The sequence below is a fragment of the Osmerus mordax genome, chromosome 4 (genome assembly GCF_038355195.1).
Source record: "Osmerus mordax isolate fOsmMor3 chromosome 4, fOsmMor3.pri, whole genome shotgun sequence".
Lineage (NCBI taxonomy): Eukaryota > Metazoa > Chordata > Actinopteri > Osmeriformes > Osmeridae > Osmerus > Osmerus mordax.
In genome coordinates, this window is record NC_090053.1 from 451850 (window position 1) to 467492 (window position 15643).

Below are 15643 nucleotides of genomic sequence, written 5' to 3' on the forward strand. Positions count from 1 at the left end.
TTGCCATTTGAGCTGACGTTGATCTCAACTGTCATTTTTGTACGGTTTAAACATGAAACTAGACATCACTATCATAACAAGACCAAGTATTTTACAGGTGTATAAAATTGAAATGTTTCGTCTGCTCTTATGAATTGGTCCAGCGACAGACACACTATGAGGTAACATTCACGAGACTTGACGTCAGCGGCAGGGTCTCTGGCTCCACGATGCTAGCCTGGCTTCCAGAGTCTCTGGCTCCACGATGCTAGCCTGGCTTCCAGAGTCTCTGGCTCCACGATGCTAGCCTGGCTTCCAGAGTCTCTGGCTCCACGATGCTAGCCTGGCTTCCAGAGTCTCTGGCTCCACGATGCTAGCCTGGCTTCCAGGGTCTCTGGCTCCACGATGCTAGCCTGGCTTCCAGAGTCTCTGGCTCCACGATGCTAGCCTGGCTTCCAGAGTCTCTGGCTCCACGATGCTAGCCTGGCTTCCAGGGTCTCTGGCTCCACGATGCTAGCCTGGCTTCCAGAGTCTCTGGCTCCACGATGCTAGCCTGGCTTCCAGGGTCTCTGGCTCCACGATGCTAGCCTGGCTTCCAGAGTCTCTGGCTCCACGATGCTAGCCTGTCTTCCAGAGTCTCTGGCTCCACGATGCTAGCCTTCTGCTGAGCTTCCTCAGGAGATGGGATGAGGACATCACTGGTGAGCACCACAGAGCTCTGGTCTGGAGAATGTCCACAGGCTACATGGCTGTCAGCTTCCACATACTTTAGTTAACTTTAAAGTTATAAGTATATTATAATATTTGGGGGGGGGGGGGGGAATTATGAATTCTTTGTTTTCTGCTCCTTTACTAAAAGAAGGACGGACGCAAGCACGGGCAGCCCCTGAGAGCCTTGATCCCAGAGATACACAGCACAGGCTGAACATCACTATGTTACTATGGGGATGGGCAAACCTTCCACAGATATCAGAATGATCCGAGTCACTATCATATTTGGTCCCCATGTCCCCGGTATGAATAGTAATAACTGTGCCACATATTTCAGTCATATAAAAATATTTGACTTATGGATATAAAATTCAAAATCAGATTGTTCCTGCACCTGCAGGACATGTAAATATGATGATGTAAACAATGTAAATGACATGGTCATAACGTCTGGAATGACGTTGGTGTGTGATGATGTCACAGCTGCATGTGTACCCAAGAACACTATGCATCACCCCAGTAAAACATCTCACATCGAAATAATATTGGAAATAATGACTGGATGAAAAGACATGACAAAATACATCCGTCTCAGACATTCATGGTTATTAAAAGTTTTGTACTTCTTACAAAAAACATAATGTCAATTATCCATGACATAGCTGCATTATGAGTAAACAACAGAAGCTATGTGAGATAGAAACTTTGGTGTGACTGACTGACAGCCCTGACTGACTGACAGCCCTGACTGACTGACAGCCCTGACTGACTGTATGTCTGTCTGTCAACTGTCACGGTTAAGCTCAACTCTACAATCGCCGGTGCCCAAACTGACTGTCTGTACCTCAACCCATCCATCAATACTCCTCCCAAAACAACACAGCTCAGTACTCGCCTGAAGATGATGTCCACTACTAATTGATATAAACTGTTAGTATAAATACCACTCCTGTACATAGCACCATAGATAACATGTAACACAAACACACACTATCTATTCATTATTTCTAGATGTTTTGTGAGCATGTGAAGCACATGTGTTTAACAGTGAACACAAACAATCATTACAAAATGTCTGGAAGATGACTTAAAAATATAGTGACATAAAAAATGTTATATGTTGGAAATATATAACTTTACAACAATGTTGTTAAAAGGGACGTTAAAAAGTACAGATGTGCTGGGTGACGAGGGAGAAGGACATCAGGAGAAGATGGTTACACAAGACAAGTTTATAAAGTGCTTAAGATACGATGTTTGTAAACCCTCCCCGGATCTCCGCCTCACGTGGGACCACGGCCCCATCCTCGTCTACTGGAACAGATCATGCCCATCTTCAAGACAGAAAGAGCGCTTTATGGGCGTAACCATGGAAATCTCTCCTGAAAACTTTTACGGTTAGGTGCAAGCAGAAGTTACAGGTCACACACACACCACCAATGGGACGGCGACACACTCCCTACTTCCTTGTCTGACTCTAGCTGTGTTTTATCTAGAAGAGAGGGTTCTACCTCTGGCAGTGAACATTACCCATCTCTCCCTCCACCTCCATCTCCTCAGCTTTCCTCCACCACTCTCTCATCTCATCTCGTAAGTGCTAAATGTTGTCCAAGTATGTGGTTCCCCATTCTCCCACCCTCCTGATTTCATCGCTCCTTCCCTTCTACTCCCTTTTCTAAATATCCCCTCCTCCTCTTGGGCCCCAGAAGTCTGTTTGGAGTCAAACCCACCCAGATGATAATGGATGCAGAGCAGTTATCACTGATAAGATCAAAGAGAAGCTCCTGAAAGAGGAGCTCAACTCACCAAAATATGAATGTGTTTCCCTTCAAACATTGTCTAAATATGAACTGTTGACATCTTGTGGTTCAAGGGACTTGATTCTTCGTATGTTCTGTCTTTGTGTATTATATCTCATCTCAGGAAGCTAGTCCCTGTCCTGCTTCAGCGACTCCTTGATCTCCATGGTGATCACTGGTCCTGGAAGCTTTCTAGCAGGTCTTGTATTTTCTCCATGGTCTGGCAGGTCGTCATGGACGTCTGCATCGGGTTCTGCAGGTTAGTCTGCATCGGAGTGGACCGACTGCTTTCAAGAGTTGCTTGTATATTGGTCTGCATTGGGGTCTGTGAGTTTGTATGCATTGCTGTCTGAAGGGTCTGCAGGCTGCTTTCCATGCTGGTGAGCATGGACGTGTGCATGGTGTTATGGAGGTTGGTCTGCATGGGGGCAGCCTGGGACAGAGGGGGGGCCAGGATGGGCTGGCCAGCAGGGCCAGGGGAGCTCAGCAGCTGGGAGGAATCTAAGGAGGGAGAGATGAGGACAACATTCAACATTCGGTACCTATAGGAATAGTGCAATATTTGACACATGGCTGGGTACACCAGGGACTTACCATTCTGTATGCCAAACACAAACACGTTGGGTTGTCCCTGCGTGGTCATGTCTCCCTCTGTCTGGAACAGCTGCTCCGGGGGCCGCTGGCCCGGAGTGCTGGAGGCCACCTGCAGCTCCACCATGCTGCCCTGCACCACAAAGATGGTTGTGGCTGTCGCAGCCGGATCTGCGCCCCCCACGTCCGGTCCTCCCAGGGTGCCCGGCAGGCCAGACAGAGAGGCCTGGGGCAGGAACAGCTCCACCTGCTGGCTGACAGGGGCACTGCTGGAACTCGACCCTACTTGCATGGGCTGCTGCTCTTGGAACAGGACCCGTGGAGGACCCTCTCTGGAGGCAGGGTGGCCCCCTGTGGAGCTCTGCTCCTGGAAGGACATAGGCTCGGCCGGGTCTGGCTGGGGAGCCCCAACCATGGTCTGGGAAAATAGCAGAGGGGAGGGGTCCTGGGGGCAGGGGGCGGCACAGGCTTGACTCTGGGCACTGAACAGGAGAGCCTCCGGGTTAAGGGATGCGGTGCAGAGGAGCAGGCCAGACTGCTGAGTCTGAGACAGTGTGCTCCTCTGGGAGCTGCTGGGGAGACTCTGGAACATGGGGTTCGGTGAAGCCAGGGACTGTTGCTGGGGGGAGGACTGCTGCTGGTCCATGGGGGTTCCCAGCTGCTCCAGGGTCAGCTGGGCCTGGAACACGGGCTGGGGGGTGCCACCGGATGTCTCCATGGAGGAGAGGAAGGAGAGCTGCGGCTGCTGGCTGTCCTGCGGGGTGGTGAGGCTGGCAGACAGAGCACCTGGAGACAGAAACAGCGTAGGGCCTGCGGGCTGCTGCTCGGTGCCGAGCCCAGAGCCGGTCAGAACGGTGAGCGTGTTCTGGAGGAGGGTGTTCTGCATCTGCTGCGGAGGACTTTGGGTCTCTGACTGGTGTCGCGGGGACTGGAACAGCTGTTGGGGGGGCGAGGTGTGGGAGGGGGGCTGTTGAGGGAAGCTGGTCTGGATGGTGAGCATCTCCCCAGATGGCTGGGCAGGAGCTCCAGGGTGGAGCAGCTCAGACTGCAGGTGCTGCTGAAGGTTCCCCAGCGCCTGGTTCTGCTGAAGGTTCCCCAGTGCCTGGTTCTGCTGAAGGTTCCCCAGTGTCTGGTTCTGCTGAAGGTTCCCCAGTGTCTGGTTCTGCTGAAGGTTCCCCAGCGCCTGGTTCTGCTGAAGGTTCCCCAGTGCCTGGTTCTGCTGAAGGTTCTCCATCATCCTCAGATGTTGCTGCTCCTGAGGCTGCATGAGGAGCTGCTGCCTCAGGTGTATGTTGCCAAGAACTTGCTGCTGCTGTTGTTGTAAGTGCTGCTGTTGTTGTTGCTCAATTTGTTGCTGCTGTTGAATATTGTCCATGATCTGTTGTTGTTGCTGCAGGTGTTGTTGTTGCAAGTGTTGTTGCTGCTGATGTTCCTGTATCTGTTGATGCTGTTGGAGGTTGTCCATGATCTGTTGCTGTTGTAGTTGCTGTTGCAATTGTTGTTGATGCTGTTGCTGTTGTAACTGTTGTTGTTGTAACTGTTGTTGTTGTTGATGTTGTTGTAATTGTCGCTGTTGTTGATGCTGTTGTTGATGCTGTTGCTGTTGTAACTGTTGCTGTTGTAATTGCTGTTGTAACTGTTGCTGTTGATGTATCTGCTGTTGCTGTTGCTGCTGTTGCTGTTGCTGCTGTTGCTGTTGATGTATCTGCTGTTGCTGCTGCTGCTGCTGCTGTTGCTGCTGCTGCTGCTGCTGCTGCTGCTGCTGCTGTGTGGCTAGCTGGCTGTCGTTGGTCCCTAAACGCAGGCTGTTCATGTTCTCCTGCACATGTAGCTGCAGGGCCTCAGATGAGGCCGTAGGGCTAAACAGCACCGAGCTCAGGACCTGCTGGACCAGCCGGCTGCTGCTGCTCACCTCCAGCTGGGGGAACATGGATACCTGCTGCGGCTGGGGAGGCATGTCCACCACCATCCCTCCTGCACTGGGACCAGTACTGGACGCCTGCTGGGAGAAGCTTTCCTGGGGATCTCGGAGGAACTGCTGGGGTACCTCTGGGGGTACAGGGGGGATGCTGGTGTCTCCTGACACAGGAAAGGACGGTGTGGAGGGGATGTCCTGCTTCTGGAGGGTGCTTAGAGGCTCCAGGGGAGGGAAGACAGGGGCCTGCTGGAGCCCGAGGCCTGCATCCCCTGGTTGCAGAGGCCTGGGGCCGGGGAAAGACTCTGTGTCTGGGTGGGAACTGGAGCTCAGTTTTAGAGTTTGTTGGACCGAGGCCAGAGGATCTGGGGAGGGCTGATGAGCAAGATAAGTTGATCAGTTAGAGACAATTATACAATAAATAATACAATAAAACAAGTGACTCCTATGAAGTGAATACCTATAACCTGCAATACCTGGGATATCTTGAAACCAACAGTGGGTGTGGGGTTACTGGAGACCTCCATAGGTGTGACATCCTGCCGTTTGGAGGGCTGTGTGGGGGAGGCGCGCTCAGCCACTGGATGTTTGATCTCTTCTTCAAACAGGCAGGTTTGGAGCAGGGAGGCCCCCTCCGTCTTCAGAGGCAGCTCCAGGGAACACTTCACTGCCCCACAGACACAACACAGGGAGGATGAGAGCACAACACAGGGAGGATGAGAGCACAACACAGGGAGGATGAGAGCACAACACAGGGAGGATGAGAGCACAACACAGGGAGGATGAGAGCACAACACAGGGAGGATGAGAGCTGACAGCAGGGTGGACGCACAGGGACAGCACCTACAGCTGGCACAGCTCTCGTTAAAAGATAACTTTGAAATTGTTGGAAAAACCATTTACTTGCCTGCACCAATGCCAACACAAAGTCCTGAAGATACATTTAGCTGGTCGCTACACCAAGTCGTAACCAATTCCAGTGTTCCCCCCTCTCCACAGTTCCCCCCTCTCCACTGTTCCCCCCTCTCCACTGTTCCCCCCTCTCCACAGTTCCCCCCTCTCCACTGTTCCCCCCTCTCCACTGTTCCCCCCTCTCCACTGTTCCCCCCTCTCCACAGTTCCCCCCTCTCCACTGTTCCCCCCTCTCCACTGTTCCCCCCTCTCCACTGTTCCCCCCTCTCCACTGTTCCCCCCTCTCCACAGTTCCCCCCTCTCCACAGTTCCCCCCTCTCCACAGTTCCCCCCTCTCCACTGTTCCCCCCTCTCCACAGTTCCCCCCTCTCCACAGTTCCCCCCTCTCCACAGTTCCCCCCTCTCCACAGTTCCCCCCTCTCCACAGTTCCCCCCTCTCCACAGTTCCCCCCTCTCCACAGTTCCCCCCTCTCCACAGTTCCCCCCTCTCCACAGTTCCCCCCTCTCCACCCCTCTGTGCAAGAGCCTGCTGAAGACATACCAGGCTCAGGTGTGTAGGTGAAGGGCTGAGCGTCATGTGATCTGCCAGCATTGGTCACTATGTAGATCAGCGCAGAGACGGGTGAGGTGATGGACCGATCACGGTAGGGTGGCACTTTTACAATCACGTGATTCTGGGAGGACCAATCATAGGTTCAGAGAGAAGTTTAAGGACACTGTGTGTGTGAATGAGTATAGAGCATTGGGATGTAAGTTAGTGAGTTTACCTGGTGAAACAGCTCCATATCGATCTCTGCCTCAGCTTGCCATGAGTTGTCATCTAGGGAACGAGTGAGGTGAGAGACAGAGTGAAAATCCCAAGAGATCATGGATTCCATGGGAGGGTTAAGGCCGAATTATACTACTCGTATTTGTTGAATTTATAGTACTCCGAAGGCTGTGGGTGCTGAAAACAATTCACCGCCAGAAAAGGAGGTGGAGCAACGTTTTTGAAGCCTGCCACTTGACGTCTTTGTGTGTGGAACCAATTGCGGACCAATCACAGCGAAGGGGTATCCGTAAAATGAGGGTGTAGCGGACAGATAGTCAGGAAAATCAGGAGGTGCACGTAGAGTTCTCCGAGGGGCTCAGAGAGGGCGTTCCACATCGGAGAGGGCGTTCCCTGTGTCCGTCTCCGTGAAAACCTAGTAGTATATTTCGGCCTTTAGGGTTGGGTTAGGGGTTAGGGGAGGGCCTCACCTGCAGGAGTCTCTTGGAACACCACTTTGGTTCCTTTGAGGAAGTTCTTCCCTATGATGAACACTTCTTCTCCTCCTGATGCAGGGCAGCTATGCAGACTCTTCTTTAGGATCTCTGGCACCCCTGCAGGCTGGGCTGAACAAGAACAAGAGCCAACACAGTAAAGCTGGGCCTGACTCTAGGACAAAGCCATGAGCTACAACAATCCTGAATAACAAATCCTACTGCATTTAACAAAGAACTCTGCACACAAATAAACACAATAATATATTATTTTATTCTCTCAAATTGGGACGGTGGTTGTGTTTGAAGTGTCTCACTCACTGCACAGGATAGGTGAGGAGGTGGTCTGGAGCGTGAACACAGAGTCGTTGGGCTGAGGGACGTTGACCCTGAAGGCCAGCCTGGCGCGAGTGCTCTTCTTCTTGGATCCGGCAACGCCAATGCGGGCTTCCACATCCGCGTTGCGCAGCTTCAGGATGCCCACGCAGTCCACCCTGGAGACAGACAGCATGCTCTGAGACCTGGGCTACGATGGGCGCACACACACTGAGAACCATCCGTTCTAGATGGGAGAGTCTTACGCCAGCGTCATGTCACCGCTGGGCTCCAGAGGCACCTCGATGACAGTGGTGCCCTCCACGTCCACCTCCTGGCAGACGGTGGTATTGCGCCCCGTCACCCTACATGCCTGGTAGAAGCCGTGAGGGCGCACTCGCCCCGTGTCATTGGCCACGAACACCTGCAGCACCACAGGCTCACTCACCCCCTCCAGCTACACACACACACACACAATAGTATAACATTAAGATAACTCTTCCAAGAGGGTCCTGGTGGTATTAACGTCTGTGTCACTGCGAATGTGTCACTCACCTTGACGGTGGGGAAGCCCTGCTGAGTGCGGTCTTTGACAGAGCCACGGCTGCCCTCCGTCAGGTAGCGGGCACGGTGCTGTGTCTCCGGCTGCACCAGGATCTTCAGCTCCTTCCCATCATGCCTCTGGGGGTGCTGAGCTGACAGCAGGCCGCCCTTCAGCAGGCTACCCGTCTCCACAGAGCTGCATAGCCAATCACAGGCGATGATTACTGTCAGTTTTAGACACACATTCAACAGTGATACAGGGGGGGTTAGGTGCTGCTGGGGGAGTGGCTAACTTTAGGCCCCACCCACCTGGCCTTCGAGCTGCCCTTATCTGACCCCAGCTGCGAGAGCACGAAGTGCGGACCCTTGGCGCTGTCGGCATCAAACACGTCCATGCTGTCCTCGACGGCGGGGCGGCGTGGCCCTGGGCGCTGGCGCGGTGTGCGCTTGCGGGACTTGCGTGGCACCTCTGTGTTGTCATTGTAGGAGGAGGAGCTTAGCAGGCTGAAGTTGGAGGCAGAGTCGTCGGCCCAGATGCTGCTACTGTGCTCCGAGTCTGCTCCGGGGAGGGCCGCGGGCGCAGCCTCCTGACACGACATCTGGCTGTTGTCCAGCAGGTCCTCCGGCGGGGGGGAGATGCTCAGCACCGGACGCCGCTTAGATGGTGTGGTCTGGGGCTGGACGACTGCCCCCGGTCCAGACTCTCCTCCTCCCACAGGGCTGGAGCCACAGCCCCCTGCTAGAGCAGACAAGGGCCCCTCCACACCCTGCCTCTCTGGGGCTGTGCTGGCCTCTGCCTGGTGCTGGGGGGGCTCTGGGCCTGAGGTAGAGGAGCTGGAGGAGGGGCCGGAGCCAGGGCCTCCTGAGGCCAGGGAGGAGGAGGCATCTGCAGTGTTGGTGGAGAACAGCGTTAGAACCCATGTCCATCAGGGGGCAGGCTAGCAGTCCCATTCAAGCAGCTGAATTTGTGCATGATTTCTCCAGATTTGCCCTCTTCCCAACTCTAAATTCAGCAGTATCAGTGTGTCTGCCCTCACTGCATGCCAGACCTCGTTGTTCAAATGTACTGAAGTTAAAGTTGAGATGGGTAGTATAATATGCCCCGCACTTATTCTTTTTATTTTATTCTTTCTTCAACTTTCTCAATCAAAAAACAGACATGCTTTGTTTACAAAAAAACTAAAAACAATAGCAAGCTATAAGTTGTAACATACACATTGCACACATCCAAATCTGGTCCTGGTACAGCCAAATTTGCAAGCTAGTCAAGTGATGCCACATCAAATGGGGCGGGGCTACAGTAGAATGTGCATACAGTAGTACACAGGTATTTGCGCATGCCAATTGGTAGGATTTGGTTGGGACTGAGCGTAGCCATGGAGACAGAATAAACAAGCCTCTGACCTATGGAGCATAGCACTGCAGACCATAATATGCAGACACGCCCTGCCTCAGAGGGAACTTCCTGCAATACAAATGAGACAGCCGATGAGCAACAGAGGAGCTGATCATTCAAGACTCAACTTGTGTCAATCAGCACGTTGGGTGATGGGATGCTGAGTTGAAGTAATAGACTAGCTGGTGTCTCTGAATACCATGGTGATCGCTAAGATTGAAGTCTTACAATCGTTTGCCCTCCGTCAGAGGTTAGGAACAGCAAGTCTCCATTGTGAAGAGATGTAGACAGAGGCAGCTGCAGGTCTGTCTTAGTTTGTGACTAAACAGGAAGTGACTGCTCAGAGTTTACTGTAACCCAGAAAACCGCAAACCTTCTTCAAAGCTACCCTGGCCAACATATGTAGACACAACAGCTGTCCAGGACCTGCACACTGGTCTGAGAGCTTGACCTACACACTGGTCTGAAGAGAGCTGGACCTACACGCTGGTCTGAAGAGAGCTGGACCTACACACTGGTCTGAAGAGAGCTGGACCTACACGCTGGTCTGAAGAGAGCTGGACCTACACGCTGGTCTGAAGAGAGCTGGACCTACACGCTGGTCTGAAGAGAGCTGGACCTACACGCTGGTCTGAGAGCTGGACCTACACACTGGTCTGAGAGCTGGACCTACACACTGGTCTGAGAGCTGGACCTACACGCTGGTCTGAGAGCTGGACCTACACACTGGTCTGAGAGCTGGACCTACACGCTGGTCTGAAGAGAGCTGGACCTACACACTGGTCTGAAGAGAGCTGGACCTACACACTGGTCTGAGAGCTGGACCTACACACTGGTCTGAGAGCTGGACCTACACACTGGTCTGAGAGCTGGACCTACACACTGGTCTGAGAGCTGGACCTACACACTGGTCTGAGAGCTGGACCTACACACTGGTCTGAGAGCTGGACCTACACACTGGTCTGACAGCTGGACCTACACACTGGTCTGAGAGCTGGACCTACACGCTGGTCATAGACGACATAGAGGCAAGATCAAGTCCTTACAACTCTGCTTACTGTACAAGCAGAAATACATCCGGTAAGTTTTTATTCCGTTTAATCTTTCCAGGTGCAGTCAGACAAAGCCTTCTGTATGTTATTAAATGGGATACCCACGTGCATTTATTGAAACGATAAGAAATAGCTCAACAGCAGAGATATTTGCAAACTCTCAAACACAAGGCTTATTAAATTGTTATTTTCAAGTACAATTTCACATTAGTATGTGTAATTGACCCAGTTCAGTCAGCCAGTCAATTTCAGGAGGAAGACATTCTCCTTCAGGCTTCAAGCCAGATGACACTAACGAGGTGGAGCAGTTTGACATTTAAGGGTCTTTGGTGAGTTGCCCTATTCGTTTTGATAGTGACTAGTCACATTTTGGGATGTTATCACGCTTGATGACAACTAGAGAGCAATGTGGACCTAGACCACCTGACGGAGTAGGAGGGGCTTACCTGCCACCACAGCAGCTGAGGGCGCAGGCCCCGCCTCTCCGCCGCTCGTCTGACTCATGGTGGGCGTGTCTGGCTGCAGCTGGAGCTCTTTAGGCAGGAGGTCATACACAGACTCTGAGGAGGAGGGAGCAGAGGAGGTGGTCAGACACGGACTGAGGAGGTCAGACACGGACTGAGGAGGAGGTCAGACACGGACTGAGGAGGTCATACACAGACTAAAAGAGAGAGATGAGGATACCTACCACAAACCATGGCTGTCTGGCCAAGCAAACCTAACAAACACCATCCCTTCCAAAAGAACCTCACACCTGCCAATCACTATGACTAGACCAGAATGGTGCGAAATATGCCTGGCAGAGGGTCGGGTGGTTGCTAGGATACATGGCTCCTTGATATGGGTTATAGGGTAAGACAGCATGCTGCTGATGTGGTAATCATCTGATACAGTGGAGACTTAGCAGAACTTAGGGACACAGTCACACATCCCTGACATGGGAAGGGTGGGGCACAGAGAGAGAGAGAGACACAGAGAGACAGAGAGAGAGACACAGAGAGACAGAGATAGAGAAGGAGAAACACTACAAAGTCATCACAGTTCACACAAAGACCTTCTTTGTGCAGTTCTGAAAATAGGCAGTCAAAGGGAAAAGTTAAACCCACAGCTACATGCCCCCCTGTGTGTCTGTCTGTCTGCACTAAACCCATTGTTGCCAACACAAAAACCATGGAAGACCCTTTGGCTAAACTTAACACCAACTGTCGTTACCTAAAGTGTTCTGAGATTGGCCTTAGAATTTCTTAATATTCCATTTGAATGCAACACATCCATGCCCACATAGTGAAATTATGGCTAACAGACATGATCTTGTATGACCTTCCAAAACCCACACCTGTCCTGTCATACTTGAGTGTCATAATGGACGGTAGTTTTGGCTTTAAGCGCTGCACAGTGTTCATGTCTCAGAGAGCTGCACAGTGTTCCTGTCTCAGGGCGCTGCACAGTGTTCCTGTCTCAGGGCGCTGCACAGTGTTCCTGTCTCAGAGAGCTGCACAGTGTTCCTGTCTCAGAGAGCTGCACAGTGTTCCTGTCTCAGAGAGCTGCACAGTGTTCCTGTCTCAGGGCGCTGCACAGTGTTCCTGTCTCAGAGAGCTGCACAGTGTTCCTGTCTCAGAGAGCTGTACAGTGTTCCTGTCTCAGAGAGCTGCACAGTGTTCCTGTCTCAGAGAGCTGCACAGTGTTCCTGTCTCAGAGAGCTGTACAGTGTTCCTGTCTCAGAGAGCTGCACAGTGTTCCTGTCTCAGAGAGCTGCACAGTGTTCCTGTCTCAGGGCGCTGCACAGTGTTCCTGTCTCAGAGAGCTGCACAGTGTTCCTGTCTCAGAGAGCTGCACAGTGTTCCTGTCTCAGAGAGCTGCACAGTGTTCCTGTCTCAGAGAGCTGCACAGTGTTCCTGTCTCAGAGAGCTGCACAGTGTTCCTGTCTCAGAGAGCTGCACAGTGTTCCTGTCTCAGGGCGCTGCACAGTGTTCCTGTCTCAGAGAGCTGCACAGTGTTCCTGTCTCAGGGCGCTGCACAGTGTTCCTGTCTCAGGGCGCTGCACAGTGTTCCTGTCTCAGAGAGCTGCACAGTGTTCCTGTCTCAGAGAGCTGCACAGTGTTCCTGTCTCAGGTTGACCATAAATGGGCCGCTGGACACACTTTAAGCATCCAGGCTAAACAGAGGTCTGCCCCCCCCCACCCCAACTCTATGCTGTGGGTATTTGACTATGTGTTAAGTCAACATTTGCAACAGTTCCCACCCTGTTTGCATTGAAATTTGAATCCATCAGAAGGACCATTGTGATTTAGATGTTTGTTGAGATAGGATGCCTTCTCCACAGCAAGTTGAATTTCATGACCAACTGAATTATCTCACCGGATAGTAATGTTGTTATATTGCCTTTACTAGCTGCCAACTGTCCTGTCTGTATTCTTAGAATCTGACTGGGATTACACATTAAACTGTGCTGCTGTTACAACAGCCCAAGAAGCTGGAGCCAAGACCAATATAGTCTCTAAGAATGCCAAAGTTGATTTCATTCTTCTGGACTCACGTGTCTGGGCTTGTTCCCCTGTTCACCACGGTCTCCATCCCCTGGTCAAGTGACACCACAGAGGGGCATAGAGCTCCAACTGCTCCCTGTGTCCAGCTGGCCTCTAGGGGGTGCTAGGCAGGACCAGCACACACAGCCCAACCCCTGCCTCTAGGGGGTGTTAGGCAGGACCAGCACACACAGCCCAACCCCTGCCTCTAGGGGGTGCTAGTCATGTCAGATCTTCAACCATAGAGCCATGGAGAACCCAAGACCTTCTGATCTGGTAACAACCCACGTTTCAACCTAATTTGAGCCGTGGACTACGCCAGGCAACACCCGCTACCGTGTTAGGCTGTGGCCCAGTGGAGGTGACAGTCCCAGTGGAGGTGAGTCAGGTGGCTGAGCGGTGAGGGAGTCGGGCTAGTAATCCGAAGGTTGCCATTCGATTCCCCGTCATGCCACCTGACGTTGTGTCCTTGGGCAAGGCACTTCACCCTACTTGCCTCGGGGAATGTCCCTGTACTTACTGTAAGTCGCTCTGGATAAGAGCGTCTGCTAAATGACTAAATGTAAATGTAAGGTGACAGTCCCAGTGGAGGTGACAGGCCCAGTGGAGGTGACAGGCCCAGTGGAGGTGACAGGCCCAGTGGAGGTGACAGGCCCAGTGGAGGTGACAGGCCCAGTGGAGGTGACAGGCCCAGTGGAGGTGACAGGCCCAGTGGAGGTGACAGTTCATCAGTCGTGTCTAAGCATCGCTGCCCCCTCCTCGCCTAATTACTGGGTTATAAATAGAGGCAGCCTCCAGCAGGAGCATATGGCCAAAGCTGCTACAATGCTGCCTCCTCACAACAGCAGCCACACAGTTACAGCAAGCAGTCAGCCAGACTGTCATCCAGCACAGCCGGCACAGCCGGTCACACTACAATGCTGCCACCTCACAACAGCAGCCACACAGTTACAGCAAGCAGTCAGCCAGCCTGACATCCAGCACAGCCGGTCACACTACAATGCTGCCTCCTCAGCAAACAGCAGCCAGGTAGACAGAGAGGCGGTGGACAATGTGTATTTGTTTGTTTATGTGATTGAGTGAGGTGAGGTCCAAAATGATCAGAGAGGATAGGTCAAGTTCACACCATGTGGGCAATTTTACAGTGTGCCAGCAGCGAAGGCTCTCAGTTCAAAGACCCTGCAGTTGTGCACCTGGGATCTGCATTACCAAACCACGAGGCTGAGATCAGCGAGAGGAGGACAATACGTGAGCCTGTTCTTCTGCTCACAAGAGCAGCTCAGCGTTGGCCGCGAGCCCCCTGCGGACAACGCGTAGCAGCGGAAGCCAGGGGGCGCTCCAACGCTCTTTTTAAATGAGCGAGCTGTTCAAAAGAAGATGTTGAGAACCATTTCACAGCTTCAACCTTTAACTTTGTTAATGACACTGATGTTCTAGTCTTGCCTACATTAAACGGGTCGATCCGTCCTTCAGACGCACTCCAAACCTCATCATCATTTCACAAGGTCTGCAGCCTATACTATTGCTGTTAGCCTGCCAACATAAACAAATGAATAACACTTGAAAAAGGTAGGCTAATGTATTATTTGTATAACCATCGTCAACTAAAGAGTACTACAACAACGCAATGTGAATAAAACATCCTCGTGGACAGGAAAACAATAACAAAACACACCTCCTTCTGATTATGCTCACGTTGTTAGCTAGTGCCAGCTGTCAGAGGATAGCTAGCTAGCTAGTTTCTCAATCTAATTTACTATCCAGCGTTAGCAACTAGGCTAGTAGATTACAGCTAGCACAAGCTAGCTAGCTCATCAAGCAAAGGCGCCAGGAAATATCATGAAGCAGATCATAGTCAGAAATCACAAGATACAAAATGAAATTTTAACGTCGTCAGAGCTCTTTTAATCTTACCTTTGGAGTAAAGGGATTTGGGAGAATTAAGGTCGATATCTGAGCTGAGAAGGGATATAAAATCAGAGGGCATCGCAGCGCTTCATCGAAGGGAGGGGAAGAGGACACCCTCTTTCAATCTGAAACGCAGTAAGCCAGTTAATATTGCCAATTTAAACTAAAGTAGTGAGGCAACGCCTGAAAACGTGCTAAATTGTTTATTTCTAAAGCTTAATTGGAGCACTATCAAAACTTTAGCAGACCTAAGGAAGCTTTTCATGTGCCTATCCAGGAGATTCTTCACTTCCATCTAAAAACCCACAGTTGCTGTGTGCGTGCGCTAACGGAACAGCCTTCCCACTGTACAAGGATATCTTTCAGACTCCGCCTACTCACTACACGTTTGTGGGATTTGTAGTCACACAAATCCAAAATACACAGGCTGTGTTAAGTTTAATGTTGTTTTGAAGATGTATACTATATCTTAAACGGGACATTTAGAATTAAATATACCACAGTTATCCTAATGTCAATGTTACCCACAGCTGTTAATGTAGATGGGTATTGCAATATTTTCTAATGCCTTCATTTACCATGGAACACTTCGAAGATGTAGATTGGGTTTACTTGTTTTGTCATAATCTGGAAATGGACCTTTAATGCCGCGCGGCAGCCTTAGGTGAAAACGTATTCAGGGATATCATGGGCTTGTGGGAGTGCGCGGGGGAACAAAACTATGTATCAACACCGCAAAGGCGGAAGTCTTAGTG

At 51.5% G+C, this 15643-nt stretch overlaps 1 protein-coding gene across 1 annotated transcript; it reads right to left on the reverse strand.

Moving 5' to 3' along the window:
- Window positions 1-810: 810 nt before the first annotated feature.
- Window positions 811-15092, reverse strand: LOC136941876 (nuclear factor of activated T-cells 5-like). Its single transcript, XM_067234518.1, has 12 exons — window positions 14895-15092; window positions 10902-11015; window positions 8317-8893; window positions 8020-8203; window positions 7731-7921; window positions 7471-7643; window positions 7147-7281; window positions 6675-6727; window positions 6449-6581; window positions 5472-5662; window positions 3084-5370; window positions 811-2990 (listed from the first exon to the last, which is right to left on the reverse strand). The coding sequence occupies exons 1-12, from the start codon at window positions 14965-14967 to the stop codon at window positions 2662-2664; spliced, it is 4440 nt and encodes a 1479-aa protein (XP_067090619.1). The 5' UTR covers window positions 14968-15092; the 3' UTR covers window positions 811-2661.
- Between the last annotated feature and the right edge of the window lie 551 nt (window positions 15093-15643).

Bases quoted from the DNA above. Each gene is read 5' to 3' on its own strand.
- LOC136941876 (XM_067234518.1), bottom strand. From the start codon at position 14,967: ATGCCCTCTGATTTTATATCCCTTCTCAGCTCAGATATCGACCTTAAT. The intron at 7,644-7,730 runs GTAAGACTCTCC...GTCTGTCTCCAG, and splicing joins AGCGGTGACATGACGCTGGC to GGTGGACTGCGTGGGCATCC. The intron at 6,728-7,146 runs GTGAGGCCCTCC...CTCGTTCCCTAG, and splicing joins GTTCCAAGAGACTCCTGCAG to ATGACAACTCATGGCAAGCT.